We start from the raw sequence: 27,265 nt of genomic DNA on the forward strand, positions 1-27,265 counted from the left end.
AGACAGTACTATAGTAGTAGTATAAAGGTTATGTCTGTACATGTAAATATATATTTATAAGAACACCCCCCATCCACACATCGCACAGCGCCACATAATAGGATTCTGCCTGACGACAGGCTTGTGGAGCTGTTGTGCTGCATGGGGGGTCATGTGGGCTCTAAATGTCACTCACACTGCATGGTGAAAGCCTCCCCCGGCACAGAGATGTAGTTCTTCCCCTGCGTGGGGAAGCGGTAGTGAGGCAGGTTGTAGTTCTGGGGGAACTTCATCAGCGAGTAGTCTGGAAGAGGGCAGAGGTTGGGAACACGCAGCTGTGAGAGGTAACATTAGACAGCAGGGACGGTTTGACCCGCCTTGGATTCACCAGCGTGTTATCTGGACACTTGTGGGCGGATCAAAGATGGGACTGCCCCCCCCCCCCCCCACTGCCCTCCCCGGGAGAGGGAGACACGCCAGTTTGTCCAGAGGCAAACAAAATATTACACATAAAAACCCACTAGGGAATGGGGGGAGATGAAGAGATGAAAAGAGAGAAAGAGGGGGGAGGGGAGGGAAAGACAGAAAGAGAGAGAGAGAGAGAGAGAGAAGGGAGAAAGAGGGAAAGACAGAAAGAGAGAGAGAGAGAGAGAGGGAGAAAGAGGGAAAGACAGAAAGAGAGGGTAAGAATTTCCGTCTTTCCTAACTCCGTCTCCGTGAAGCAGCCCTCAGTGAGTCATATCGTCAGGGAGAGCTGACACGGCGCTGACCTGCCACCGAGGACTTTCCGCCCAGCGAGACCGGAGAGGGGCTGTGCTCCAGGTTAGACACCATGTGACCCATCACTTTGTCCACGGTCTCAATCAGCCCGCTCACGACACGGATGGACTGCTGCTGAAAACACACGTCACGGACACAGTTACATGTAGTCATTTAGCAGACGCTCTTATCCAGAGAGACTCACAGTAAGTACAGGGACATTCTCCCCCGAGGCAAGTAGGGTGAAGGGCCTTGCCCAAGGACACAACGTCATTTGCCACAGCCGGGAATCGAACCGACAACCTTCTGGTTGGTGGCCCGATTCCTTAACCGCTCAGCCATCTGACCCCCATTGTGACACATTCACGCTGATCAAAAGGAATCATGTCATGATGACGGATGGTCAGACAGAAGCACAGAAAAACGGATAAAGAACGTCATCCAATGGGGCGATGGTGTACTGGGTTGTGTGTCAGCTGTCCAGTGTGTTCTCATGTACTCTGCAACATCTGGTACAGCTTGCTCGTATGAACGCAAGCATGGTCGTTTCAAAGGATTCAGAGCCCTCTCACCACAAGATCGCTCAAAATGTCCCTCTGCAGGAGACAGAGTGCTAAGCTTGGGTGAATAAACGATCATATTCGTCATCCTGCTTTAAAATCGGTTCAGGAATTTGCGCTAGCCTCTCTGCTGTCTAGCGCTTGACCAAAAACCCTCCCCTCTGAATGAAAGGAATTTACCTCTGGAACGTCTGGGGACGACATCACTTCCTCCACACTCCTCAGGAAAGCCTGGAAGGGACAGAGACATAGCTGTCAACTAATCTGCACACAGGGTGTACACAGTATAGTGTGTGTGTGTGTATGTGTGGGCATGAGTGTCAATTTGTGGAAGCTCGCGTGTGTGAGCGTCGTGAGTTTGTGCGTGTTTCTGATGAACGAGTGGCCCCAGTGTCGTGGCTGTACCCGGGTGAGGTTGCCGGCTGTGCCCAGGGGCATGGTCTTGTTGGGCAGACTGAAGGGCAGTGTCTCCAGGAAGCCTAGCATGGGCAGGGGCTCTGGCTCGGGCTCCGGGGAGCTGGGCGGCTCTCTGCTCTGCATGGTGGTGGCAGGCCGGGTAACATCTGGGGCCATCTGCAGGAGGAGGAGGAGGAAAGGGGGGTGGGTTGGGCATCAAACACTGCATTACTGTCCACACAAACACACACACACACACACACAGTCCCCCAGGACACAACAGCGCCAATATACACAGGATGTTTTATGTGAGCATTAGAGTGAATAGAAAGGTTTTTTTTTTTTTTTTTTTTTCGGAGGGGGTTCTGCCGCGTCAGCGTTCCTGATCTCTCCCAGCCCCACTGACCACGGGGAGCTATTTTGTGTTGCGTTGAGCAGCTGTCTCCGTTCTCCCCCTCCCTCTAACTCCTCAGCAGACGTTCGATAAACAGGCCGGGGCCATTTACATGTGCTCTCAATATCCACTTTTCCAATTCCTCAGATTTAAAGAAAACAATAGTTCCACGGGACTCGTGGAAAAACTGTGTTGACGGCGATTCAACCCAACCAATTTCCGGAGCTTTTCTCCTGCATCTGCTCATGAATTTGATAAAAAAATGTCATCCAGGCCCAAGTGCACTAACACGCGTCGTCAGACAGGGCCTTGAGTAAAGAACTCACAGAGTCAAGTGAAATGAAGTCAAAGTCGATTTGTCAAGCAAACGGTCATAAACTCACAGTGGTTTGTGCTGGGGAGGAGACTTCTTGAGGGACGCTGGGAGATGTGGGGTATACAAAGGCTTCACCTGGTCGAAGGGGAAACAAGAGGCCCATGGTGCAGCATGAGTGAGAACGTTATGTCTCATCCGGGCCTTCTCAAGGGCACAATCGAACAAAACACTGTGTGGGATATAAGCCTTCTTACTGTTTTGATAATGAATCAACTGATGACTAAATGTCCTCTGTGTGAAAGGCTGGGAGGTTGTGGTGAAATCCCTGTCTTTAGAGGTTGTACATCTAACATAGTTTGTGTCACCTGGCTATAATCATGACCATGTATGGATTTGCAACTGGGCCCTTCGCAAGCCCTGGTCCCAGTCTTCCTCAGTAGATATAGAAATAAAATCCTGAAGAAATACCTCCTCTAACCATAACAAGCTTGTTGTGTATATATATCCATGTTCGGCAGAATTCTAGATGTGGCTTCGGAAGGCTGGTACAAAACTGATAACGCCACAATCAAGACATTATATGTCTGAAGCACATGATATTGCAAGCGAAAACTATTCCGACAAGCTTTACTGTAACTTTGTGTGAAAACAACATCATAGGAAAGGATGCCAGGCCCCTTAGTTATTCGTATTTTCCACAGGCAATAACAGTGATTCATTCTTTTTCTACCAGCAGCTTTCTGACATCAACAACAACCGTAGTCTACAAAAACAACAACTAATTTAGGATAAAAGCAGATCTTTGTGAGTATGGGAAGCCCATGTGGTAAAAATACACTAAAGGCTTGTACAGTAGACTGGACTGTGGTGAAACGCTTTATAGTAGAGGTATGTGAGATTACTTCAAGATGAGGGCACTTGTGCCGTCTAATGTCTTGCTGACGAGCTACTGTGATTGGAATGTAGCAATGACCAGGAAGGAAATTGCTTTTCAACCCTTTTCTTTTTACAACACAGTTGAGGGGATATTGTCAAGATCTCATCTTTAGAGCAAAGGAGCCAACAGACAGGCAGAGGGATCCTACCTACGGCTGCTTTGTAATACATGGACACCTCTTCAGGCAAGAGGGCTCTTTCCCAGATGATGAACTCATCAAATGCCCCCGTCACGTAGTGTCCGTAGTTCTGGCTGTTGCCTGTTCCGATGACCAGGTTGTGGTACAGATCGCCGTAGCTTTTATCAACGCTGCCCTTAGGGTCGCTGACGTTGAACGTCCCGTTGATGTAAATCTTCAGGCCGTCCCGCATGGTCCAGGTGAAGAGGATGTGGGTCCAGAACGGGCCTGCAGGACCAATCAGAAGAGAGGGGTTTCAGGAAATCGGTAATGAAGAGGTGGAGAAGAAGAGGGGTTGGAGGTAGCTACCGTTCCCTTCGCGTTTCTCCTCCAATACCTGGAATATTAATGTTGGCCTTCCATCGCTTGGAGTTGCCTCTGGTGTAGAAATCGACGTATCCTCCGTAAGCGTTGGCAAACACAGAGAAGCCGTTTGAGATTACTTTACCCCCGGAGGCGATGGCAAAACGGGACGCCGTCTCGTGGTTCTTCCAGAAGAATGAAAACGTGATCCCTGCAAAGAAAACACTCAACGTCATAAGAGAAAAACCAAGTGCATGATAAGAAAGAACCTTCTTAAGGAGCTCGCAAAGCAGTGAGAGGTGATTTTGACTCACCCTCGGGACCGCACAGAGTAGGGTCACTAATACATGTGTTCTGGTAGTTTCCAAAATGGAGGAACGTGCCTCCTGTGTCTCCATTCAGATAGATGCCTTTATTGACCATACCTTCAACAATGTCTACAGGGAAAACAAGGGGGAAAGATATTATTTGATCTACAGTCAATTTGGTTACACTGGCCTTTTACTGTAGCTGGCTCTTTGTAGACTTTTAAACGGATCATTTTGTGAGCATGGTCAGATGTGACCATGACTCACATAGTTTGTTGTGTATTGAACTCATTCTACGACAAGTTTAAAGCCTGATCTTGCTTATGAAGATGTTTTCAAATGTTCAAATAGAATGAATGTATTCAAATTTTTTAATGTGCAATGCTACTTCATAATGTATATGTTATAATGCAAACTTTGCAAACGTATTTGAGGAAGAAAACACATGTCCAGATAAAGATAAACGGTCTCTCCGAGAAATTCAACATCCTAACAAAGCAACAGCGTCCACTGACTGACCAACAGTAGTACACAATGTCCCAAACAGCCACACTCGTAAAATAGGTCACTAACGCAACTGTGGAGTATGGGATGTTCCTCACCTACTGTTGCAGAAATGTTAGTGTAGGCAGAGTCATTGGTATACACAGAAGAAGAGTTATGGGAGGAGGGGAGCACAGTGTGGTTGTGGATTCTGAGAGCTGGATGAAACACAGAAACAGAAACAGAAAGGGGGAGAGAGGTGATTGACATCCACATGAACACAACAACACAGAAGACAGGCAGCAGTGACAACACAACGGTGACAGAAAAACAACATGGACGCCCGGGAATGGTGAGGGGTGGGGTGGTAAGGGGTGGGGTGGTGAGGGGTGGGGTGGGGTGGGGTGGTGAGGGGTGGGGTGGGGTGGTGAGGGGTGGGGTGGTGAGGGGTGGGGTGGTGAGGGGTGGGGTGGTGAGGGGTGGGGTGGGGTGCTGAGGGGTGGTGAGGGGTGGTGAGGGGTGGTGAGGGGTGGGGTGGTGAGGGGTGGGGTGGTGAGGGGTGGGGTGGGGTGGTGAGGGGTGGGGTGGTGAGGGGTGGGGTGGGGTGGTGAGGGGTGGGGTGGGGTGGTGAGGGGTGGGGTGGTGAGGGGTAGGGTGGTGAGGGGTGGGTTGGTGAGGGGTGGGGTGGTGAGGGGTGGGGTGGGGTGGTGAGGGGTGGGGTGGTGAGGGGTGGGGTGGTGAGGGGTGGGGTGGGGTGGGGTGGGGTGGTGAGGGGTGGGGTGGGGTGGGGTGGTGAGGGGTGGGGTGGTGAGGGGTAGGGTGGTGAGGGGTGGGGTGGTGAGGGGTAGGGTGGTGAGGGGTGGGGTGGTGAGGGGTGGGGTGGTGAGGGGTGGGGTGGTGAGGGGTAGGGTGGGGTGGACAGGTACTGCGGGAGATGGTGCTGTGGTTCTGAACTCAGTAAACAGTGGCAGAGCTTAAGAAGGTACAGATGACTTTGTTCTGAGGTTTATAGCTAGTAGTTAGCTTGTCAATCAAAAACTGTTTCTATATACACTGATCAGTGTATCAATCGCTTCAAGTATGTTTCCAGACAGTAGATATAATAATCATATTTACTGTTGTACTCTCTTTCTAAGTCTACAACCAACAGTTATATATTTTCACAGTGTTTTGATGATCATTAAGTAGGGTTTACAGAAGAATTTGCTTAACTCTAAATGGACACAAACCTAATCAGACATGACTATTGCACCCAGCTGCACCTTCTTGGTGACTATGAGATGGACAAGAGATGAATAGAGAGGGATGCATGGCGGCTGTGTGGACCATGCAGACAGAGAATGGAGATAACTGATTTGACTGGCGGGGAATGTTCAGCTTTCTACAGGTATTTCTATAGGTCTATACACATACTTATATTACTTCCATTAACATGACCTGTTCTGTTTCCAATTTGGTCCCACAGTCCGTGGATTCCGTCCACAGCATCCAGCGGCCAATAGTGTGAGGCCGTGGCCAACACCTGCAGGCCTGGACAGAGAAGCCATAGGTAAACAATGATCCAGATGGGATTTTTCCCTATAATCAAGCTCAATCATGCTACTCTCCTTCAGTTATTTTCCTGGCACTCCTTAGTGGGTTTTAAGTTTTCAAAGCTTCACAATAATGAATAACAGCTTTTTATTATTTTTATTTTTTGCCTTGGAAGATAAACAATGGTAACAGTAAATTACAAATGACCTGCATTAACTTATTAAATGATCAAATGAGTCTTGTTCACATGGCAAATGTTTTCTGGTGTAAAGCTACAGCAAACATTTTAGGAGTAAAACCATTTCAAATTCAAATCTCGGCAGTCGTTAAAAAACATCCTTGGCTACATCTAATGCGGAATATGTAAAAGGTTACCTGGGTGCTTTGACGGCTCTACCACTTCACTATGAACCTGCAAATACATCAAGTCATAAATTGTTCAAGAGAAATAAAAGTTTTAACTATGGTGGATTAGAAGTTTAGAAATTACCTTTATCAAAGTGATGAAAAAAGTTAAAAACGGAATATAGAGAGATAGTTCCATGGCTCGTGAGCGTAATATTAAAACTTAGAACAAATACTTTAGGCTGATGCAAAATCAAGTTTAATTGGTTTAAATTCCAGAAGGAAAACGAATCCAAAATGCGCATATCATTATTCCGTTACGTTGAAAACAATCGAACCTCTCTATCAGTCCATTTCCCCCAATAAAAAAACCTTTCCCCAAAAAGCTCAAATTCCTGACCTTTGAATCAAAGTACAGTAACCGAGTGATGAAACTTCATTTCAAAGTGATGTGAAGTTCCATTCAAATGATTGTCAAAAGTTTGTAATCCGTCTTTACATTCTAAAGTATAGGATGTTCCTTGTCGAAGCTGTCTAAGGACTTGTTTCTTGGTTGGTTCTCTTAGACTATCGGAATTGCGGTGTGTCCAGTCAGGCGTATTTGGGCTGTTCGATTGGACGTGGGAATTCAAAACGTGATGTCATTTTGGAGCAATTGAAACTCAAGGTGGGGCATTCAATCGATGCTTCAGTGACAGTATGTGATAGTAGCGCGATAGTAACGCGCAAAAACATCAGGTGCAGCACAGTACGAATAACTTGTACTGTATGTGATAAAATATAGTAATCATTTATCTAATTTATTTAAACACCTAAATAAGCACAAAAGGTCAAATGAAAATGTCCATCACATTGATGAATCACCCCTGACAATATAGTCTCGAACCCAGCAGATTTGGGAACGTTTTTCAGTTTAATTGTCAAAGAGTGAAAAGAAACGCCAGGTGCATTTACACAGACATATTATAACAGTTTCTTAGTGAATCACATTCGCCCACTCCCAAATACAAAATATATAGGCCTATATGTTTTTATAGAGATGTTGGTTTAACACAGTCATGTAAACAGTCCTGGTACATCACTTACATGAAGCAGGGACACTTCATACCTGCAAAGCAGAACAAAGAGTCAGAGCCGTGCGCTTAGACGCACTCGGCAAACGCGCATTCAATAGTAAACATCTCCACCGTGTGGACAGAGAGAGTCATCTCAAACGAGTCATCAAAAAAGAACCAAATTGACAATCTGGTAACTTTATATATTATTTTTTATCGTTTACAAAGCCACAGTTTAATATAATGTGCTCTCTCCCCCTCTTTCTCAATGTGACTTCAAATATTGCCAATCGCCACAGTGCAGACTGAGGTTTCGTACGTAATGAGGCGTATCCCTGTCCTAAAACAACTTGTAGTGGATATGCTTAGTTCTCCATAGACAGACTGGTAGACTACAGATAGTTGCAGGTTTACTTTGTAAGAGAGACAACATTTAGAATGGTAACACTCTCAAGAGAACGAAATATAGTCCTTGCTTTAATGCACGCCTAATATACAGACGATGTTGGTTTCATTATCACTTTGTGGCTAGATGCAGTTAACAGTAATTGCGTGGTGATGATGAACATTAGTTCGACACTGGATGTTCTGTTAAAGTAGTCTGTATCCTTCAAGACTGGAACGTTACCGGTATGAAGGATCGACTGGATGAATTATCTGCGGTAGGTCACGTAGTATCTAAACCACACTCTAATTGACTCTAATTTATAGTTTTCTTTGTGGTGGGTAATTAATTTCATTTCTTTCTCTTTACAGAACAGAAGCCAAGTCGACGAGGACGTTACGGTCACAGTCGACCAAGATGGATTTATGGAATTATTTTTTAGGAGGGTGAGTTAAGTTTATATGCCTACTGTTTTAAATAACCAAATCTGCTATAAAATATTACGAGTCTACGAACAAGTATGCCTGTAATTTGACGTTAAATTGAATCTTTTGGCAGGTGGAGGAGGTTAGAGGACTCATTGATGATATCTCCATTCAAGTGGAAGAGGTGAGAAACAGGCACAGCATGATCCTGTCTGCACCCAACCCCGATGACAGTAAGTTAAAAAACCAACTAGACGTCACATCGATATTGGGAAACGTGTAAGCTTCTACACTGGAAATGTTATAAGATTACCAGGTATTCGGAGTTTTAGAGTGTTTATCCTGTTCGTGTAATTGAGACTCGACAAATGGTCAGGCCATCGTAAATCGAATCAATCAAATGGTGTTGGGTTATTTATAGTCATGATGTGAGCATTGTGACATCTGAAGGTGTTTGAGTACAAAAGCAACGGTTGGCTGCACTTCCTGAGTGGCATTGTCCTCTTCAGTGCAAAGAAATGTCTGCCTGTCTCTGTCAGGAAGCCTGTGTAGGAAACACTGCCATTGACCAGAGTCTTACCGGCCATTCAATGGGTGGGTCCCTGTAGACCCTGTTGAAAGGTTTAATTTAACGGGCATAAATAACTATGAATGGAGGACTGTGCATACAGCACAAGATACACAGTTTGTGTTTAGTTTGGAGCATCAGTTTGATTTCAAAATGTTAATGTTGTGGTTTTAGGGAATATTCCTCCAAAACTGTTTTCTCTTTGTGCTCCCTCTTTCCCTTTCTCTCAAGGGACGAAAGAGGAACTTGACCAGCTGATTAATGAGATTAAAAAGAATGCCAACTTTGTGCGAGCGAAATTAAAATGTAAGTGAAACCATCTAGGCGAACAAAATATATCATGTGATTCTGTATTCTGTAATTATTTTGGTGGGTTACATCAAGTGTAGTAAATTCAGATAGCTCTGTCTTCCCTCTGTAGCCATGGAGCAGAGCCTTCCAAAGGACAACAACATCAACAGAAGCTCAGTGGATTTCCGCATCCAGAAGACCCAGGTCAGGTCATACACCTGGCAGTGAAAACCCCTTCGGCAGATTCTATACATATCTGCTGTCACAGTATATGCTGTATACATTACAGGGTTTTTTTTAGTTAAGAAAATAATCTTAACCTGTTCTTACCAAACACTTAAGTTCTTTATACGAGAAACACTCTTTGGAGGAAAAATATATATTTTGTACGTTAAAGATGTAACGCTCTAATTAGTTTATCTAAATAGTCAGCCCATGATACCTTAATTTCTTCCTCACGTTCCAGTCTTTCCTCCTTCCCCCAGCACACTGTCTTGTCCCGGAAGTTTGTCGAGGTCATGACCCAGTACAACGAGACCCAAGTGTCCTTTCGGGAAAGGACTAAAAGAAGGATCCGGAGACAGCTGGAGATAAGTGAGTGACTGACAGTGTCCTGGCCCACCCAAGGATCACAAACATGGAAGGAAGACCGCATGCAGGTCTTCCACCCTTCAGATAGTCGAGGCTAGAGCTGGACAACATTGCCCAAATACATCAATTCCTTCAGTATAACACACTATGACTGAGCAGCCAACAGTACTATACTTTGAGAAGACATGCCCAATTCTGTTACACTTAAAAGTATTGTTCGTAGATTGATGAATTACCTTAAATTAAAGTAGGGGTTAATAGTAAACAGAAAGGTGTGGATATGGTGCACACCTGCACTGTATTTGAGGGAAATTAGTATGTAACAAACTAGCCCCTTGTGCCTGGGGATGGCATTGATGAGTCTCCACCACCCCACACTGCAGACAAGGAAGAGCCAGACACTGAAGGCACACACCTGTGTTTACGTTGCCCTGGAAACGGGGGGCTGAGATAGTAACACCACACAACACCAGTTCAGCTGTCCCTACAGGAGCCGGTCACATGACATGACCGACCTTCTGCAACTTAAACCTGGGCTGTATGCAGGGCTGTGTTACGTCACACACTGTTAGGGTTACACTGTTACAGTAACAGAAAAGAATCCTCAAATGTCTAGTTTATGTTTTGTTTTTAGGAAGCCATGATGGGTTGAACCATGTTGTGCTGCGTTCCTCGAGGGAATAGCTCATTGGAGTGTCTGAAGCTCATTCCCCCATCTGCAGAGACTTTGCTCCTTGAGGAATACACTGTTGTGTAGTATAGAGGAGGTCAAAATAGGAATATAGTGTCTGTTTATAGTTTCAGTACTTGTTTCTCTACAAGGGTTTGCCCTTGAGTTTCCAAGTTGAAACTATATTGTTATCTTAGGGCAACCAAATTGTGACAATAGCGCCAAAGCAAGCAAATAAAAAATTCAAGAACAATCGCACATGCTGTCAAATGATGCACACACCCAAATAACATGAATCCTTTCAGCTGGAAAAGTGACAAGCAATGAGGAGCTGGAGGACATGCTTGAGAGTGGCAGCCAATGGGAATCAATATTCACATCAGATGTAAGTTATCTGCATCCTTCAATGTCATCCTCCTGCATGACTCGAGTGTCTGGGATCAGACCACGAGCACCATCTGGTTGCGAAATGTATGCGAATGACTTTGAATACATCTTGTGGCTATGTCACTGTCTCAGCCGCACACTGGTGTTACAGTTCCATATATGATTCTCCTCTAAAGTAATCCCATTTCCATCTTACCCCAAGATCATCTCAGACTCTCAGATCACCCGTCAGGCCTTGAGCGAGATCGAGTCACGACATCAGGACATCAAGCGTTTGGAGTGCAGCATCAGGGAGCTCCACACCATGTTTACAGATATGGCTATGTTGGTGGAGACGCAGGTACCAAAGGGCGAGGCTCTCTGCCTCAGTCACAATCAGTGGGGTAACTAGGGGGTCAGATGGCTGAGCGGTTAGGGAGTCGGGCTATTTTTCAGAAGGTTGCAGGTTCGATTCCTGGCTGTGAAAAATGATGTTGTGTCCTTGGGCAAGGCACTTCACCCTACTTGCCTCGGGGAGAATGTCCCTGTACTTAGTGTAAGTCGCTCTGGATAAGAGCGTCAGCTAAATGACTAATGTAAATGTAACGATCTGCATTTCTCCTTAAAGAGATTCTGGTCTAAAAATGAGAAAACATGGAATAGAAAAGTGACTATTTTCTATGTTCGATGCCTATTGTGGGTGTGGGGTTTTCCTGAATAAACAAATGCATTGTCATTTCCCCTACATGGCAGTTTCAGTATGAGACTGTGGAACAAATTATTGCGTAACATTAACAGTATGCTAAATACACAATGTTTTGAAAGCTGTATACAAAACATACAGCTGGGGTTAAACTACAGCTTTGGAAAAGAAAATAAGAGACTATTGCACCATTTTCTTTCCTTTTTGAAAAAGTTGAGAAGGACAATTTTGAGTGAGGAACAGAAGGGTAAAATTTTAAGAGGCCTCTGAAAATGTTACCCTTCTGTTCTCCACTCAAAATTGTCCTTCTCAACTTTTAAATAAATAAATAAATAAAAAGGGGCAGTGGTCTCGCATTTCTTTCCAAAGCTGTATGTCCAGAATGTTGTTTCCCACTCGTTCACCTGTGAGCCAGTGGTGACCCTTCTGTCTTTCTTTGAAAGGGGGATATGGTCAACAACATTGAGAAGAATGTGCGCAATGCGACCGAATACATCCACAAAGCTAAAGAAGAGACAAAAAAAGCAATAAGATATCAGAAGAAATCCCGCAGGGTAAGACTGTGACCACAGTTATGGTCCTTCTGGCCTTTTCTTCCCCTAAGGAACGTGTGCTTCATTCTATGATGCAACACAAGCCTTGTTTACTAATATATAATACATAATAAACTAATACATTCACTTCAACGTATTAATGTACTCAAAAGCATGATTTAAACGGCTTTGATGTTGATAACGCCTGTCTAAATCTGAATGTGTTCCTCGAGGCTTGAAGGAAGTGGCCCTGTGAGTCCATGCTTCGCTTGCTTAAAAACATGTTTATCTATATGTGACAGATGGCGTCGTGAAAAGCGGCATGTGTTAAGTGTCAAGCACCACTAACGTAACAGAACCATTTTGTCTCTTATGCTCCACCAGAAATACGCACTGCTGGCCTTGGCTCTGTTGGGCCTGCTTGCAGTCATTGCACTAATTGTTGGCCTGTCTGTTGGACTAACCAAAACACCTGTGTAGGTCTCGCGTTGCTCTCTTCCACAGGTACAGTAGTGCCACTAAAACTGTTTATCTTCACCACATCCACAACCCCTCTGCACCATTCATTCATTCATTCATTCCTTCATGACTCTTAACCCAACAGGGTACCTCAAAATAATTATAATGAGGAATTTTGTATTAATTCCTTCGTCCCTTTTCCCCCCTCTTTTTTTAACAGAAACATGTCTACCTTAGCATATGTGTAGTAGTGTGCATTCTGCTACTCATCATTATCGTAGGATTCTTTGAGTGACAGAGTGACCTCAGCGTTAATTGTCAGAGGACAAATACTCTGTCAAGCCTCCTCCAGCCTCCAGGCAATTCACAACGACTGTGATACATCTGGCAAGGAGCATGATTGTTTGATTCATCTGCATCGACTAAGATTACCTTATGCTATGGGACTGCATTGTACTGACTCAAAAAGTGATTTGGGGTGTGACCTCAAATGAATGCAGACACACAAATCAGAATGATCTCGCTTCATATGACGTATGTCATATGAAGTCAGAGGAAAATTCGTAAGAGATACTAAGGTAAAATTGTATATGCCAAAGACAATGGCTATTTTGTATATGTATTGTATGTCATTTAAAGCCATTATAGCAGGTTGAGATAACAAATTTAGGAAAGTTCCAAACCCTGTTCCAAACCCTGTTTTTTTACAATCGTTTTTCTTTTGAATTATCACGACTGATGTTGGTGTAAAAAGACTACTTTAAATTGCTTTTTGTTCAATTCATAGGTAGTTTTTATGCTAATAGACTAATTTTAATGAAGCAGGGGTATAATGGTATAATGTTGTTTGTAATATGAATTTCTGTGAACTACTGTAATGTCCTAGCCTGGCCGCCAGCCCAACTTCTCCCCGCCCACAAAAAAATTTGGTCGGGAAGTTGGGTCTGGAGGGTCTCGTATTGGGAACAACTACATAAAACCAGGATCTGGGCGGACCAATGAAATTGGCAGGGCGGGCTTTATTACGATGATGGACAGATGATCAACAGTAACGTAATCAACAAAGTCACGAAAGAGCCCTTGGGTTGAATTCGTCTTCAACAAACAACATATTACGTTGCTCTGATTGGATGTAGGTCTTTCCAATTGAGCAAAGAGGATTTGTTTTACGAGTTCGGTTGAAACATGCCCCGTAGTCACAGCCCAACGGAGAGTTTTCAGACTCATATTCTGACTAGAATTATGAGTATGACAACGTCAGGCTAGTAATGTCCTGGTTTATGTTATGTTGATTGTGTCACTGTGCATGCATGAATTTAGATTTTCTATGACTTCTAACTTGACTTACCTGCTGTCTACATAACATTATTATTTTGTACAGTTATATTACACTTGGTCTTTCATGTTATGACACTGTAACTGATTAGGACTTCCACTGATTAACAATAAAGACAATTTGCAATACATTTGATGTCAACTGCTGCTTTTGTGTTTGTTAGATTGTTTCAATAAGAAAAGAAAAGAAAAAAAAAAAACATAATCAGAGATGTTCTTACTTGAAATGTGTTAACAGCTGGACCTGGGCACAAGAGGTCACATATTTTGATAGCTGTGGTGCCGTCAGAATATGTGACCTCCCTGTGACATTGATAGATCGGCTAAAGGCCACCTGTGCCAGCAACAATCTATCTTTCCGTTGGCCTAACAGGTAGTGACCCCCGTTGGGGTAAATGGTAGTTGTCTCGCTGAAGAAGCTAGAGATGGTGTGTTCGATAGCCATTGTGGGTGAACGCCAAGAGTAACATTTTGCACATAAGCTATCAAAATATTACACACAGAGTTACATATTATGGTCTGTATTACATGGAAGCTGATTATTCCATGTTTGCTGAGGACAATAAAAACATTTGGAAACACATCGTCGAGGAGAAAACCAGGAGAAGGGAAAGTGGTGTTTATTTCTGGGCAAATGAGCACTTTGTACGAAGAAGAGCTTGACTCCTGTGTAATCAACCAAACAGGATTAGTGAAGGAAGGGGAGGCAGGTTCCCAGAGGGAATACACGTCTCCGTTCTTAAATAGGTCAATGAAAACTTCAGAGTTGCATTAAAAAATCCAAATGCCAGTGAACCTCTTTACAAGCTACACAAATGTCAAGGTATGGATTGGGTTGTTAGAAGTTCAATGCTTTCAGTTTTGCCCAAATGTCAGTGAGTGATATTGTGAAAAATAGACGGGTTCGACTTCATGCAGCGACGTCGGCGCCGACAGACTGCTGCAGCCGGCTGCTTTGAAGCTGAGAACGCAATTGGCTACTTTAGTCAGCCGGGCTGCAGACGGCTGAAGGCCACGCCGGCGCTGCATGAAGTGCAACGGGATCGTCTGGCTGTGACAAACTTGTGGCAGGTGCAACAGACTTCACCAGCGAGTTCAGCTCAGCAGAGTTGTCAGTGACGGTAAAGATGCTAGAGTTGAGCAGTTACAAGACAAGTATTCATTTGGCGTGCCATCATTTTAGTTTGGTAAACACACACACACACACACATATATATATATATATATATATATATATATATATATATATATATATATATATATATATATATATATATATATATATATATATATATGAATATTCACTTTTAAGTTATTCTGCTCACTTATTTGACCTAATGGTAGCACGAGAGAGTTACACAATGACCTTGAGAAAGTGGGAAGGATACCAAAAGCACGTACCTAACATTTTCAAGAAACTGATGAGGACAGTTCTGTTAGAAACCACTGCTGCTGGACCAGAACCAGAACCAAAACTCAAAGTGAACTAATAACGCCCACCTGGAGGGTGGAGTTTGGTAGATGGTGAACAGCAGACATGAACTTGGATGTTTTGATGTTTTGATTTAGCCGTATACACAGAGCGCCTAACTTGATTCGTAAGTCTGGAAATGTTTGCTGCCACCTAGTGTTGTCATGAGACATTTGAAACAGCATTCTCTATTATTATATTTCATTGTAAATTATTGTAGTTGGCTATGACACGACCCCACGAGAACTATTAAGTGGTTCAATGTTTTATGGCGGGACAAGACTCAAAGAGTAGCTTGTGGTTTTGTTTCAGTGATGAATAGCATTTTTGAAAAAAATAAAGAACCCTATTATGTTAACCTCATTAAAAGACTTATCCAAAAGGTCAAGTCGAATTCACATATTGAATTTGGCACAGGGCTTTAGCAAACTGATATGTCAGCGGTGCCATATTGTTGCTCTTGTTTCTACAGTTGGCTACACTAACAATAATCCGTCATCCCATCATTATGTAACAGCCAAAAACCAGATATTAATAATCTCAGCACCCCTAGCTGTGACATCACACATTTCAGAGCATGGCTAAAGCATTTTGGGAAAACATGCGGACAGCACTGTCATGGTAGGTCCTCTTGACGTTAATGATAAACTAACAATGCTAATTCATCTCAGGCGATATTAGCCTCATGCGTGTTTCTTCGTTGTTACACAGGGGACTATGGGTGGTCAGAAGGCGTGTGAAGGGAAAATACTTTTGAGCCAATCTCAGCTGCTTTGTACCCAAAGGTCAGGTGCACTTAAAAACAACCGCACGCAGATGAGGGAGAAAGATAAGGTGAGTGAATCCTGTTGTTTGTGTGGGTTTATAGGACACACACACACACACACACACACACACACACACAAACAAATGCCAATAAGGAAGCAATTAAAAAGCGTTAATTCACTTGGAAGATTCGTTTTTGGTGGTGTCAGTTTAATTATGATTTGACCTCGTGAAGCACTCATGAGCACAGCACTCTGTGTTGCATTATGTTGCTAATATGTTTAATGATCTGTGCTGGAAATATGATCTAACATGACATGATATGCATTGTACTTTAATTTACAATTTATTGACCAACAATGCGTCAATTTATAGCGCTCCCCCTCCTAAGTGGAGAACCAAACGTTTAATGTCCATGCTCCCACTTTAGTGCACTTACAGAGAAATGTCAGTTGGACTTTCTAAAGTGGGCTTTCAGCTCTGCTATCTAAAGTGGGCTTTAAACCCAGTCCAGTGCTAACAAACCGGTATAATATTATTCTTACGTAATTTACCAAACAGACCTAATTTTCTAATATCTTTGAACAAGGCTTGTGCAAGAGAAATGACGTTGAAACGTTAACGAGATGGGCAGCGTCCTGCCTCCTAATTGGTGATAATAATCAGGTGCGTGTCCCTGGCTGCTCCGCGTCCCCAGCCCCAGGCTCCTCCGCTTGTTTGTGCTGTGGGACTGGAGCACACCGGTGGGGTGGGGGGGGAGGGGGGGGGGTTTGCGGAGAGTGGCACAGGGAAATAGCTGCTGTGGTTGCTAGGCAGCCAGGCAGAGGAAAGCCTATCTGTTCTAGGCTCTACTTATTCTCTCTCTATATATCTCTCTCTTCCTCTCTCTCTCTCCCCTCCAGAGTGTAGTGCCCCTGACAACCAGAGGAGGCAGCCACGCTACATGTTCTCTCCTTCCTCTCCCCTCCTTCTCTCAGTGGGGGAAAAACCCAGGACGGCCCAAATAATCCCTTTTTAATACCCTTCTGCGCTTTATTTTCCTCTCCGATCTGGGATTGGACGGGAATGGTGTTCTTGCAGATGTTTGGGGTAGCTGATTGGTCGTGCCCACTGTGCAGTGAGAGAGGGGTTTATGGGTTCATCCTCCCAGGATCCTCTTTAGCATAATGACCCATGAGGAGGCTGGGAAGAGCCCCAGTATCTGCTTGCGCAATAGCTGAGAAACGCTGCAACAGAGCAGGGAAGCAAAGAGGCAGGGGGGAACGCCACTGCCAAACAGAACCTAATTTGACCTTGTCAGCTTCAATCATGGCTTCTCATCAGCTGTGGGGAGGTGGGCTGGCGGTGTGGCGGAGGAAGGTGCTGGAAGAACACGAGGACAAACATTCTTTGTGATTGGAGAGAGTGAAGGCTGGGAAGGGAGGCCGGCGCTCGATTGAGGGAAAAGAGCCGTTCTGGAAGAGAGAGAACCACTCAGTGCTGCTGCACGCTGTACCGCCACTGCACCCCTGCGTGCCTGTGTCTGTGTGAGTAAGCGTGTGTGTGTGTGTGTGTGTGTGAGAGAGAGAGAGAGGGAGAGAGGGAGAGGAGGGAGGGAGGGGGGGGCGTGTAGATGCGTGTGCTCTGCTGCACAGCCTTGCCAGTGTGAGCTGTACGATGCTCTGTGGCTGTGTCCTCGCTGCCTGGCCGTGTTTCTCCCCGCCGCTCCGCGCTCGCCGACCATTTTAAGCCGCGGAGCCGCCGACTCTCTCTCTCCCGGCGCCCTCCCGGCAGGTTCCCTCTGTCTCGGTCGACCTGGCTCTCCCGCCGGCTGCTCTGTCTGTCGGTCTGACACCGGAGGAGGATCCAGCGTTCTCTGCACTGCTGCTAGAGCAGGGAGACAGACGGAGGAGCGCTGCTGGTGAGGATGCACTGTCTCCTGTTTTTTTTCTTTTTTTTTCTTCTTCTTCTCATCCAGCCGCTGTGCTGTGCTCTCTGCAGTGGCCGACATGTCGCTCTGCATGCAGGGATGTTTGGTGCTGGAACACAACGCTCCGGCTTCACCGGGCTGTGGGGGACTCGCGGAGGCCAGAGGACGCGGCATGGCGCTAGTATGTTGGGGAAGCGGTTAAGGACATGCTGACAGATTAGTGCGATCTGGTCTCTGGAGCTTGTGTAATTGGATGATGCCGGTTTGTATGCCGGTTTGTATGGATGGAGACTTTGGCATTCTTAACAGTCTAACGTGGTGCAGGATACTTGTGTTTTGAGGATTGTTTTTGTGGGCTGAGAGGGTCGATTACTTGCGTTAGTGTTTAAGGGAATCGAATCACTGGGAAGCCTTGGTGAATGTGCAAAGATAAACTAATAGATCAGAATGGGACATTGTCAATGATTTGATCAATACAAATGTCGCTGTCTTTTACATCATTATTAAATTTGCAGAGCGAAGGGTTTATCAGTGGTGTGTTTGTGAATTGGGTATGGGCAAGTGGAGGATATGCAAAAGCTCTGGCAAGTAGATGTTTAGGCTGCAGAGGACGTGTCTGGATGAGGAAGTGCAGGGGGCTAATGCATGTCCTTTCAGCTCCACAGTATTGAAGGAGACAGGGGCTTATCTTCGGCAGTGAGAGAGGAAAGGGAACTGTTTTTTTCTACTCCACAATCTCTGTGTGTGTGTGCGTGTGTGAGAAAGCGAGGGTGACGGCGTGTGTGTGTGTGTGTTTGTGCCGTGTCTTTTTCGCCCGTCTCCCAAGGTCGCTCATTTGAAGAGGCCCCATAATTAGGGTTGTCACTCTCCACCAATCACCTGGGGCGTGAGAATGTAGTACTCCCTCCCCCCCTCCCCTCCCACCCCAACAGCCATTCATAGTTCCACCTGCCCACCTTGACAAAGAGGAATGGTCATTCATCACGGGAGGCGAGCTATCCCTGAGCTGCCTGTTACCAAGGGGCTTTCATCTTCACTGTGAACGCTGGATCCAAACGAAAAAAAAGGACTCGTTTTGTTCAGCTACTGCAGAGATCCTCAGTGCTTTTTTGTGAATTAAAATGGTCGACTGTGTGTTTGTGTCAAGGCTGCATCATTTCAGATTTTACTGTCCAGTCCACAGTCTTTTCCCTGAGTTATGGCTGCCGGAGCTAATGTTCCCCCAGAGTCGATGGGAAGGCAGTGGTGAACGGATGGTCTCAGTAGAGGCGGAGACAGGCTTGGGGGCTGACTGCTGCATAGATGATAGGGTCCTGGGAGGGAATGTGTGTGTGAGTAGGGGAGGAGGACCGAGAAGCAGAAAGGGAAAAGGGAAATGAAAGGGGGGGGGGGGGGGGTTTAGAGAGAGGGGAAAGGGAGAGACAGGGGAGAGAAAGAGAGGGGAGGAGGGAAGAGAAGAAAGGAGAGAAAGAGGGGAGGAGGGAAGAGAAGAAAGGAGAGAAAGAGGGGAGAGGAGGGAAGAGAAGAAAGGAGAGAAAGAGGGGAGGAGGGAAGAGAAGAAAGGAGAGAAAGAGGGGAGGAGGGAAGAGAAGGAGAGAAAGAGAGGAGAGGAGGGAAGAGAAAGATAGAAAATTGGAAAAGGAGGAGGGGGGTTGAGAGAGAGAGAGGAAGGAAGGAAGGGTCAGAAAGGGGGAGGGATTGAAACGAGAGAGAGAGAAGCTGAGAGAGAGAGAGAGAGAAGCGTGGCCGTGTGCTGTCTCTGGTGACTAAGGGTCGGCCTGTAGTAACAGCTGGGTCTGTGCTGATGCTGCCGTCCTGCGTGGGCCCTGGCCTGGATGAGGCACGTGACCAGCCCAGCCACTGTGGGAGGTATTAGGGATATGAACAGCAGGGGTCTGTGGCCACTATTACATAACACCATCTTCTCTGGGAAAATCTCTTGCTAAGATGACATCTGAGGGGAAAATGCCTCATCATCATCATCGCCGTCGCTGGCGTCATCGTGTCCAGTGCATGAGGAAGCCAGCTGGCCTGCTTGGCGTTCCCTGGCCGTGCTGTTGAGAGCTGCTGTGTGTATTCAAGGCTTTTTTTCAATTTTTTATTTTTTTCCTGTGTGAGCTCTGAACAGATTTAGGTAGACGCTCTGTGCGGTAGATTTGCAGCCCTCGGTTCATCCGTGTTTTGTAATTCCTCCGGACAAACAGATCCTAAGCCACTAAGTACACGAATGTTGTGTGTGCATGCGCCGCGAAACAGTATGTGCATATGTCGCCGACGCGCGGTTCACATGTTTGCGTCGGAGCACGGGCCTCCCAGGCGTATAGCATGTATTATGGGATGCGAGTCGCTGTCGTGCCAGCTGTTGTCATGTAAGCGTCGCTAAGGCAGGGGCCAAGGAGAGGGGAGGGGGGACCCTGGGGTGGCAGAGCACAGGAGGGCAGAGGGGAGCCGCGACAGTAATCAACTCCTCAGTCCGCTGCTGATTGCGTTTACTGGTCACATGCACAGCAACATGTCACCACGCCACCGTTGATGTGCATGAGGAAGGGTTGGAATGGAAGCGCAGAGGGAAATAACCTACACATTACACGCTAATGGAGACCACAAAGTCTGAATCGTCATGGTAAAAACTCTAAGTTGTTATCACTGTAGGGGCAATGTAGATAAATGAGGGTTCTTCTGCCAGAAAGTAAAAAAAAAAAAAAGTCTGGTTAAATAAATGCCCAGCGAAAGCTAAATCTTTTTAAGACTTAAGATGTCTTTTAATATGACACACTATGACATTTTACACGATACCATAAGTACTGTGCAAACCCAGGAGAACAAGCACCCATGGAAAAAAAATCTACATCTTATAAAAACGGGTGGGATTGTTTCGCACTTGTGTGCAGCGCGGCAGCCCCTGTCCGCTCTGTCTGTGTGAGGGGCTTGCAGCCCGCCTGTTGCTGATCTTAATGAGGATGGAGCTCGGGGATGACAGAGGACTCCAAAGACAGGTCTGGAGGGCGACTGATGTCGGTCAGCCGTTCTCTTGTCAGAGAGATACAGCCTGCAGGAGTGAACACGTAGTTTGATTATCAACACATTGATACAGTTTAAGAATTAATTGGACGTTAAAAGCCAGATTTCAATGCGCCTGTGTTGATCGTCTGTTACATTTGGGTGTTTGGGCCTGTATCTGGGCTTTTATGTGGCTGTGGTTGGGTCTGGGCCTGATTCTGGGCCTGATTATGGGCCTGATTATGGGTCTGGGTCTGGGCCTGATTCTGGGTCTGGGCCTGGGCCTGATTCTGGGTCTGGGCCTGGGCCTGGGCCTGATTCTGGGTCTGGGCCTGGGCCTGATTCTGGGTCTGGGCCTGGGCCTGGGCCTGGGCCTGGGCCTGATTCTGGGTCTGGGTCTGGGCCTGATTCTGGGTCTGGGCCTGGGCCTGGGCCTGGGCCTGGGTCTGGGTCTGGGTTCCGGTTCCTGCACCTTGGCCGTGGTTGGGCCTGTCCAAAGAGGTGTCAGCTGAGGCCAGGAGTGGTTCATGATTACGTTGGGTCTCTGGGCTCAGTCCAGAAGCAGCGGCGATTATAGCCAGGATTTGCATTGTAATGAAAAAGCTTATCTCTGCAGGTTCAATCTCTATCTCTGTCCCGCAGCCCAATACTGGTGACCTGAGTGACCACACTCAGTGACCGTGCTCTCTGTGTACAGCGACCCCTTCCTCCTCCTCCTCTTCACTCACTATAAAAAAAACAACCTCATCATGTTTTCGCTCTTCCAAAACAGCCCATTTGTTAACACTGACATCTGCGGCCTTTTCCACCCCCCACCCCCCACACCCCCCCCACACCCCAAATCGAATCGAGGAGGATGCACTCATCCGGAATGATCCGGGGGTCTGAAGTCCAGAATCTGTGACCCAGAAAAATACAAATACAAATCCATTCTTGTGTTGCTAGAGGTATGACACAGGTATTGACATGAACCAGGGTGGAGTATTGACGCTCTGCTGGTATGTGTTGGCTGTAGAACCTCACAAGATAACTTGATCCACTGGTGTCCGAGACACAGGATCCACTGTTGGTTTACTTCCTCTTACACTCTGACCCTCCCGGCTGCTTTGCTGCCCGTGCTGAGGTGAACAGGACTGACTTGACAGCTGATTTCGGCGTGATGTCGGCACGGCGACGCGGAGGAGCTGCCCGTCTCCGGAAAACACTCCGTTCAATGCCGCGGTATATCCACGCCCGCACGCTTTCATTTACAAAATGATTAATGGAACGCTAATGTGCTGTGGTGTTAAATGCTCTGCATTCACGTGGCGGGGTTGGGGGACTTAATTGATTCTCAGGGCCCGATCAAGTGGAATTTCACACATGATTATCAGGAGAGCTTTTGTTGTGCCGCGCTGCTACATGGTGAGTCTCATTACGCAGGGAATTGTCTATCTTAACCCCTTGGTGGTCTTTGGGGGGGCGGTATGTGATGTGCTGGGTCTGGTAGGCCTTCCCTCCAGCCCTGCTGTCTCCCTGTAGCCTCCTCAGAGCACAGGGACAGGGAGGTAATTGCATAAAGGACCTGTAATGGGCTGCATTGAATTAGCCTTGCCCCGGCTAAAATGAATTAAAGAGACAGACATGACATGCCACTGACTCCTAAGTCAGCTCATTAGCCCCTACACCTGATGTACCTCGTTTGTCGTCCTCGTTGTTGTTTACAAAAACCCAGGCCAGAATCCACAACATCAGAGACTGTGTGTGATTGAGGACGGTTCAGGCACACCTATGCATTTTTAACAGAGATGAATATGCAAAGATACAGTCCCCGTCCCAACAGTTTGACAGGATGATGTATCCTGATGACCTAGAAACAACGTATGCTAGAAATCCTATATGAACTCTCCTGTGTGTGTATGACTGAGTGATCCTGTCCTACCACTTGCAGTGAATGACTGTTACCTCTCAACAAAATTGCAGTTATGAATCATTCATGACCATAGAATGCTCTAAACCATGAATTCATGTTTACCACCAATGTGCCCTTTGACAAATAAGTGGGCTATTTGATGAGAAAAAAACCCAAGCCTCGACTCAGGCGGGAGTCTGCATTGCTCAGATTTATAGAGTAAACAGCACTAGGGAGGAGATTGAATCTGGAGCCAAGGCTATGCAGAGTGTACTGCATGGTCAAACACTTGAAGTGAAGACAGACACAGAAGTGTGAGAGAGACAGACACAGAGAGAGAGAGACAGACACAGAGAGAGAGGGAGACATACAGAGAGAGAGAGAGACATACAGAGAGACAGACAGAGATACAGAGAGAGAGACAGACACAGACAGACACAGACAGACAGACAGACAGACAGACAGAGACACAGACAGAGACACAGACAGAGACACAGACAGAGACACAGACACAGAGAGAGAGAGAGCGAGAGAGAGGTTAAAACCTCTAAAAGGTGCACAGAGGGTGCTGAGACGAAACCGAACATCTTCACAACGTCACACAGTTTCACATCGCGGCCCCCACACATCGACACCTTCATCCGCACGGGAGAGACGCGCGAAAAGACTCGATCCGTTTTGGGTGACGGTAAACCTGCCGAACACCCAGCGAAGGTATGGAGAGAGTTGTCCGCTGACAGGCAGGGGGGGGCGTGGCAGGGTCCAGATGTCCGTTTGTGTTTGCGAGGTCATGGAGCAGTCTCCTGCCAGGAGCAAACAAACAGTAATTACCCGCTGGCCCGCGCTAGGAGACATGCAGCTGGGGACATGGGGCTATAAATATCCCAGGCTGTTCCCTTGAGAAGCGCGGGCACACGGCACCAAGGCATTAGTATTCAGCGCCAACGCGTGGCATGGACAGAACAGGGTCATCATCTGGCCAGTGTCGCAAATATCAGGGCGGGGGAATGGAGCAGCACCAGAGCGGCAGGTTGGGTGAACTGCAACACAGAAGCTGGGGGTGTTGAGCTCCACATGGGCTGACCGGGGAAACTCTCTCTCTCTCTGTGTCTCTCTGTGTCTCTCTGTGTCTCTCTGTGTCTCTCTGTGTCTCTCTGTGTCTCTCCCTCTCTCTCTCTGTGTCTCTCTCTCTCTCTGTGTCTCTCTGTGTCTCTCTGTGTCTCTCTCTCTCTCTGTGTCTCTCTGTGTCTCTCTGTGTCTCTCTGTGTCTCTCTGTGTCTCTCTCTCTCTCTGTGTCTCTCTGTGTCTCTCTCTCTCTCTGTGTCTCTCTCTCTCTCCGTGTCTCTCTGTGTCTCTCTCTCTCTCTCTCTGTGTCTCTCTCTCTCTGTGTCTCTCTGTGTCTCTCTCTCTCTCTGTGTCTCTCTGTGTCTCTCTGTGTCTCTCTCTCTCTCTCTGTGTCTCTCTCTCTCTCTGTGTCTCTCTCTCTCTCTCTCTCTCCTCATCCCTCCCTCCGTTCTATCTCTCCACATCCCTCCCAGGAAATGTCACATGGTTCCAGCCAAGCTGATGTCATGACACGGCACTGTTTTGGTGTTTGGTTTCTGGCTGGGCTCCGAGCCAGACCTTTCCCATGAATCTCCTTCCCTCCACAGAATGTTGGTCTCCCCCGTGCGGGTCCAGTTACAACTCTTCCTCTATGACACAAAAGCTGCATCTGGTTCCACCTGACTGGAGTCATGAATAATTGAAAGAGGCATTATTATTTCCAGCTAGCTCCACTGGGTTGGCAATAACAAGCCGTTTAGCTAGCGCTATCAGCATCGCCTGCTAAGTGATCGAACATGGAGAGAGGATGTTACTTTACCACCCTGGCATCTTATTCTTGTGTGGGTTTGTAAGTATTTAATCAGCTAAGTGTATTGTGGGAGGTGTTGTGTTGCTGAAATATCCATGCATTTCCTCCACCTGTTGTTGGAATGGGAGAGTGTGTTAGGACCGTTGGGGTTACCTTACCCTGACTGGAGTGAAGTGTGTTGTTTATTTATGACTTGCTCCCATACTTTCTTCCATCATACGATCCCTTTACGACTTACTGTAGCCTGTGCTGTTTGCTTACCCATGAACAGCGTACCCTTTTATATTTCTATTACTCATTGCCTGCTGCTGAACGCCTGCCCTCTATTCCTCCTCCTCATTGTGACCAACATTGAGCGGTTCCTGATGTGACGTGCGACCGTGTGTTAGTTTAACTTCCAGCACGTCACAGCACTCGCCGTGTGTTGGTGGAAGGCAGCGTTGGTGCAGGTGGACCCCACTGTGGTAGGGCTATATTTAGCTGTTAGCATCTTAAAGATCATACCTCCACAGAGGAACAGAAGGGAGAGCGCTACGCGTCATGAGCCAGGCTAGCAGATAGCAGAGCTAGCATCCGATCCAGGTTACGCTGCCTCACCAAGGGATGACGTCGGATTAGAATAGGTGTTCATCCACATGTTATGGCCACCCAGCTGATTAGGACATGGGTCAAATCAATTATGATGAAAATCCTCGTCGAGACGGGTCACAAGCACGTCTAACAGATCATTGCTGCTGACCTGCTCATCCGTTCTCTCTCTCCCTCTCCCTCTCTCTCTCCCTCTCCCTCTCCCTCCCTCTCTCTCTCTCTCTCTCTCTCTCTCTTCCCCCCCCCCCCCCCAGCTGAGGAATGAGGTCGGGCACTTCCCAGACGTGTCACCCCAGCGCGCGCACAGCCTCCGCCTCCTACAGGATCGCCGCCAAGCCCTGAAACTCAAACCTGGCAACGTCCGCCACGACAGGCTACAACAGAAGTTGCTGGTAATTTCGAGAAAAAAAATCCCATTCCGGTGTTGCTGCCTTGGTTGTTTTCCAGTGGCGGCCAACAGTCAAGCCGTTCGCCCCTCAGCCCATGTCTCATGGCTTTCTCTCTGCGTCGGATGTGAATTGATGAATTCTGTCTTCCTGCTGGTGCTCGCTGAATTATTGAGATTGAGATTACAGAAGGAACTCTTCTGATGCTTCAGACTAGCATCAAGGATTATTTGCGGTTGAAGCTGCAGTCTTGGTGATCTGTTTTACACTGGCTGTCGACGTCACAATGATGCTGCTGCTCCCTGTGACCCCAGCCTCTGGCCTCAGTATGTGGACGCCATACAAATCCTCCCTGGAGAGAAAAATGTGTTGGTGTGTTTGGGACAAGCCAGCCCAAAGGCCCATTACAGGTAGATGGAGGCAGGTAAGCAGGCCGACAGGTAGGGACACAAACAGGCAGACAGGCTGGCAGACAAGCAGACAGATAGGTAGGGAGACAAGCAGGCATACAGGCTGGCAGACAAGCAGGCAGATGGTTAGGGAAACAAGCAGGCATACAGGCTGGCAGACAAGCAGGCAGATGGTTAGGGAGACAAGCAGGCAGACAGACTGGTAAACAAGCAGACAGATAAGGAGACAAGCAGGCAGACAGGCTGGCAAACAAGCAGACAAGCAGGCAGACAGGCTGGCAAACAAGCAGACAAGCAGGCAGACAGGCTGGCAGACAAGCAAGCAGACAGGCTGGCAAACAAGTAGACAAGCAGGCAGACAGGCTGGCAGACAAGCAAACAGGAAGGTATACAAGCAGGCAGGCAGACAGGCTGGGAGAGAAGCAGACAGCAGGCAGGCAGACAGGCTGGGAGAGAAGCAGACAGCAGGCTGGGAGAGAAGCAGACAGCAGGCAGGCAGACAGGCTGGGAGAGAAGCAGACAGCAGGCAGGCAGACAGGCTGGGAGAGAAGCAGACAGCAGGCAGGCAGACAGATGCTGCTGATCCTTAGATCCTCGTTCCAGAGCCTGTCTTCTCCGCGGACGCTGCTTGTAATTCCCCAGGCTTCCCCTGACTTCTCTGCTTCAATATGAATGAGCTGCATCGATTATCTCTCAGCACCGTGCTTCAGTGAAGGGGTGAGGGTTGGTGAAGGTGTGTGTGTGTGTGTGTGTTTGTGTGTGTTTGTGTGTGTGTGTGTTTGTGTGTGTGTGTGTGTGTGTGTGCGCGCGTGTGCGTGCGTGTGTATGTGAGAGGAAGGAATGGATACCTTATTTCTATCTTCTACTCTGACCAGATGGTACAGGAGGATAACCAAATGAAGAAATGTATGAACTTGAGCTACAGTTTTTTGGGTTACTGTTGTGTTGAGTACATTTTGCTGTTTAGATTTAACTGTGAACGACTGCATGAAAGGGCATTTTGTTCGCCCCTTGTCCCAGCTGGAAACCTTTCAGCCTACTCTCCATTTTTCTCTATGATGGATGAACGCGGAGAGTTTAACAGAATTCAAGGGGACGTTGCTCGGTGATTTCCATGG

At 46.9% G+C, this 27,265-nt stretch overlaps 2 protein-coding genes across 6 annotated transcripts in view; one reads left to right on the plus strand and one right to left on the minus strand.

The window, feature by feature from the left end:
* Window positions 1–7,037, minus strand: part of adgrd1 (adhesion G protein-coupled receptor D1) — a 24,886-nt gene extending 17,849 nt beyond the window's left edge. The window contains exons 1-12 of one of the 3 annotated variants that reach the window (XM_084690830.1): window positions 6,637–7,037; window positions 6,522–6,558; window positions 6,027–6,143; window positions 4,733–4,831; window positions 4,137–4,259; window positions 3,857–4,033; window positions 3,490–3,747; window positions 2,472–2,539; window positions 1,704–1,871; window positions 1,479–1,529; window positions 750–870; window positions 176–283 (exon numbers count right to left, since the gene is read on the minus strand). In XM_084690830.1, the coding sequence (XP_084546956.1) occupies window positions 176–283; window positions 750–870; window positions 1,479–1,529; window positions 1,704–1,871; window positions 2,472–2,539; window positions 3,490–3,747; window positions 3,857–4,033; window positions 4,137–4,259; window positions 4,733–4,831; window positions 6,027–6,143; window positions 6,522–6,558; window positions 6,637–6,690 (1,381 nt within the window). In that variant the 5' untranslated portion in view covers window positions 6,691–7,037. Of the gene's footprint in view, window positions 1–175; window positions 284–749; window positions 874–1,478; window positions 1,530–1,703; window positions 1,872–2,471; window positions 2,540–3,489; window positions 3,748–3,856; window positions 4,034–4,136; window positions 4,260–4,732; window positions 4,832–6,026; window positions 6,144–6,521; window positions 6,559–6,636 lie in introns of all 3 variants that reach the window. The other 2 variants (XM_084690829.1, XM_084690831.1) reach the window with 2 other exon arrangements.
* stx2b (syntaxin 2b) lies at window positions 6,075–14,003 on the plus strand. Of its 3 annotated transcripts, none has more exons than XM_084690834.1 (11): window positions 6,075–6,162; window positions 8,303–8,377; window positions 8,490–8,589; window positions 9,156–9,230; window positions 9,346–9,419; window positions 9,701–9,809; window positions 10,782–10,861; window positions 11,066–11,203; window positions 11,989–12,099; window positions 12,463–12,582; window positions 12,758–14,003. In XM_084690834.1, the coding sequence occupies exons 2-10, from the start codon at window positions 8,357–8,359 to the stop codon at window positions 12,556–12,558; spliced, it is 804 nt and encodes a 267-aa protein (XP_084546960.1). In that variant the 5' UTR covers window positions 6,075–6,162; window positions 8,303–8,356; the 3' UTR covers window positions 12,559–12,582; window positions 12,758–14,003. The 3 variants fall into 3 exon arrangements, with proteins under 3 accessions (XP_084546960.1, XP_084546958.1, XP_084546959.1); XM_084690832.1 differs by lacking the exon at window positions 6,075–6,162 and adding an exon at window positions 7,397–8,208; XM_084690833.1 differs by lacking the exons at window positions 6,075–6,162; window positions 12,463–12,582 and adding an exon at window positions 7,397–8,208.
* Window positions 14,004–27,265: the final 13,262 nt, after the last annotated feature.

Source organism: Hypomesus nipponensis, chromosome 24, assembly GCF_054491055.1.
Source record: "Hypomesus nipponensis isolate SF chromosome 24, ASM5449105v1, whole genome shotgun sequence".
In the NCBI taxonomy this organism is placed as follows: Eukaryota; Metazoa; Chordata; class Actinopteri; order Osmeriformes; family Osmeridae; genus Hypomesus; species Hypomesus nipponensis.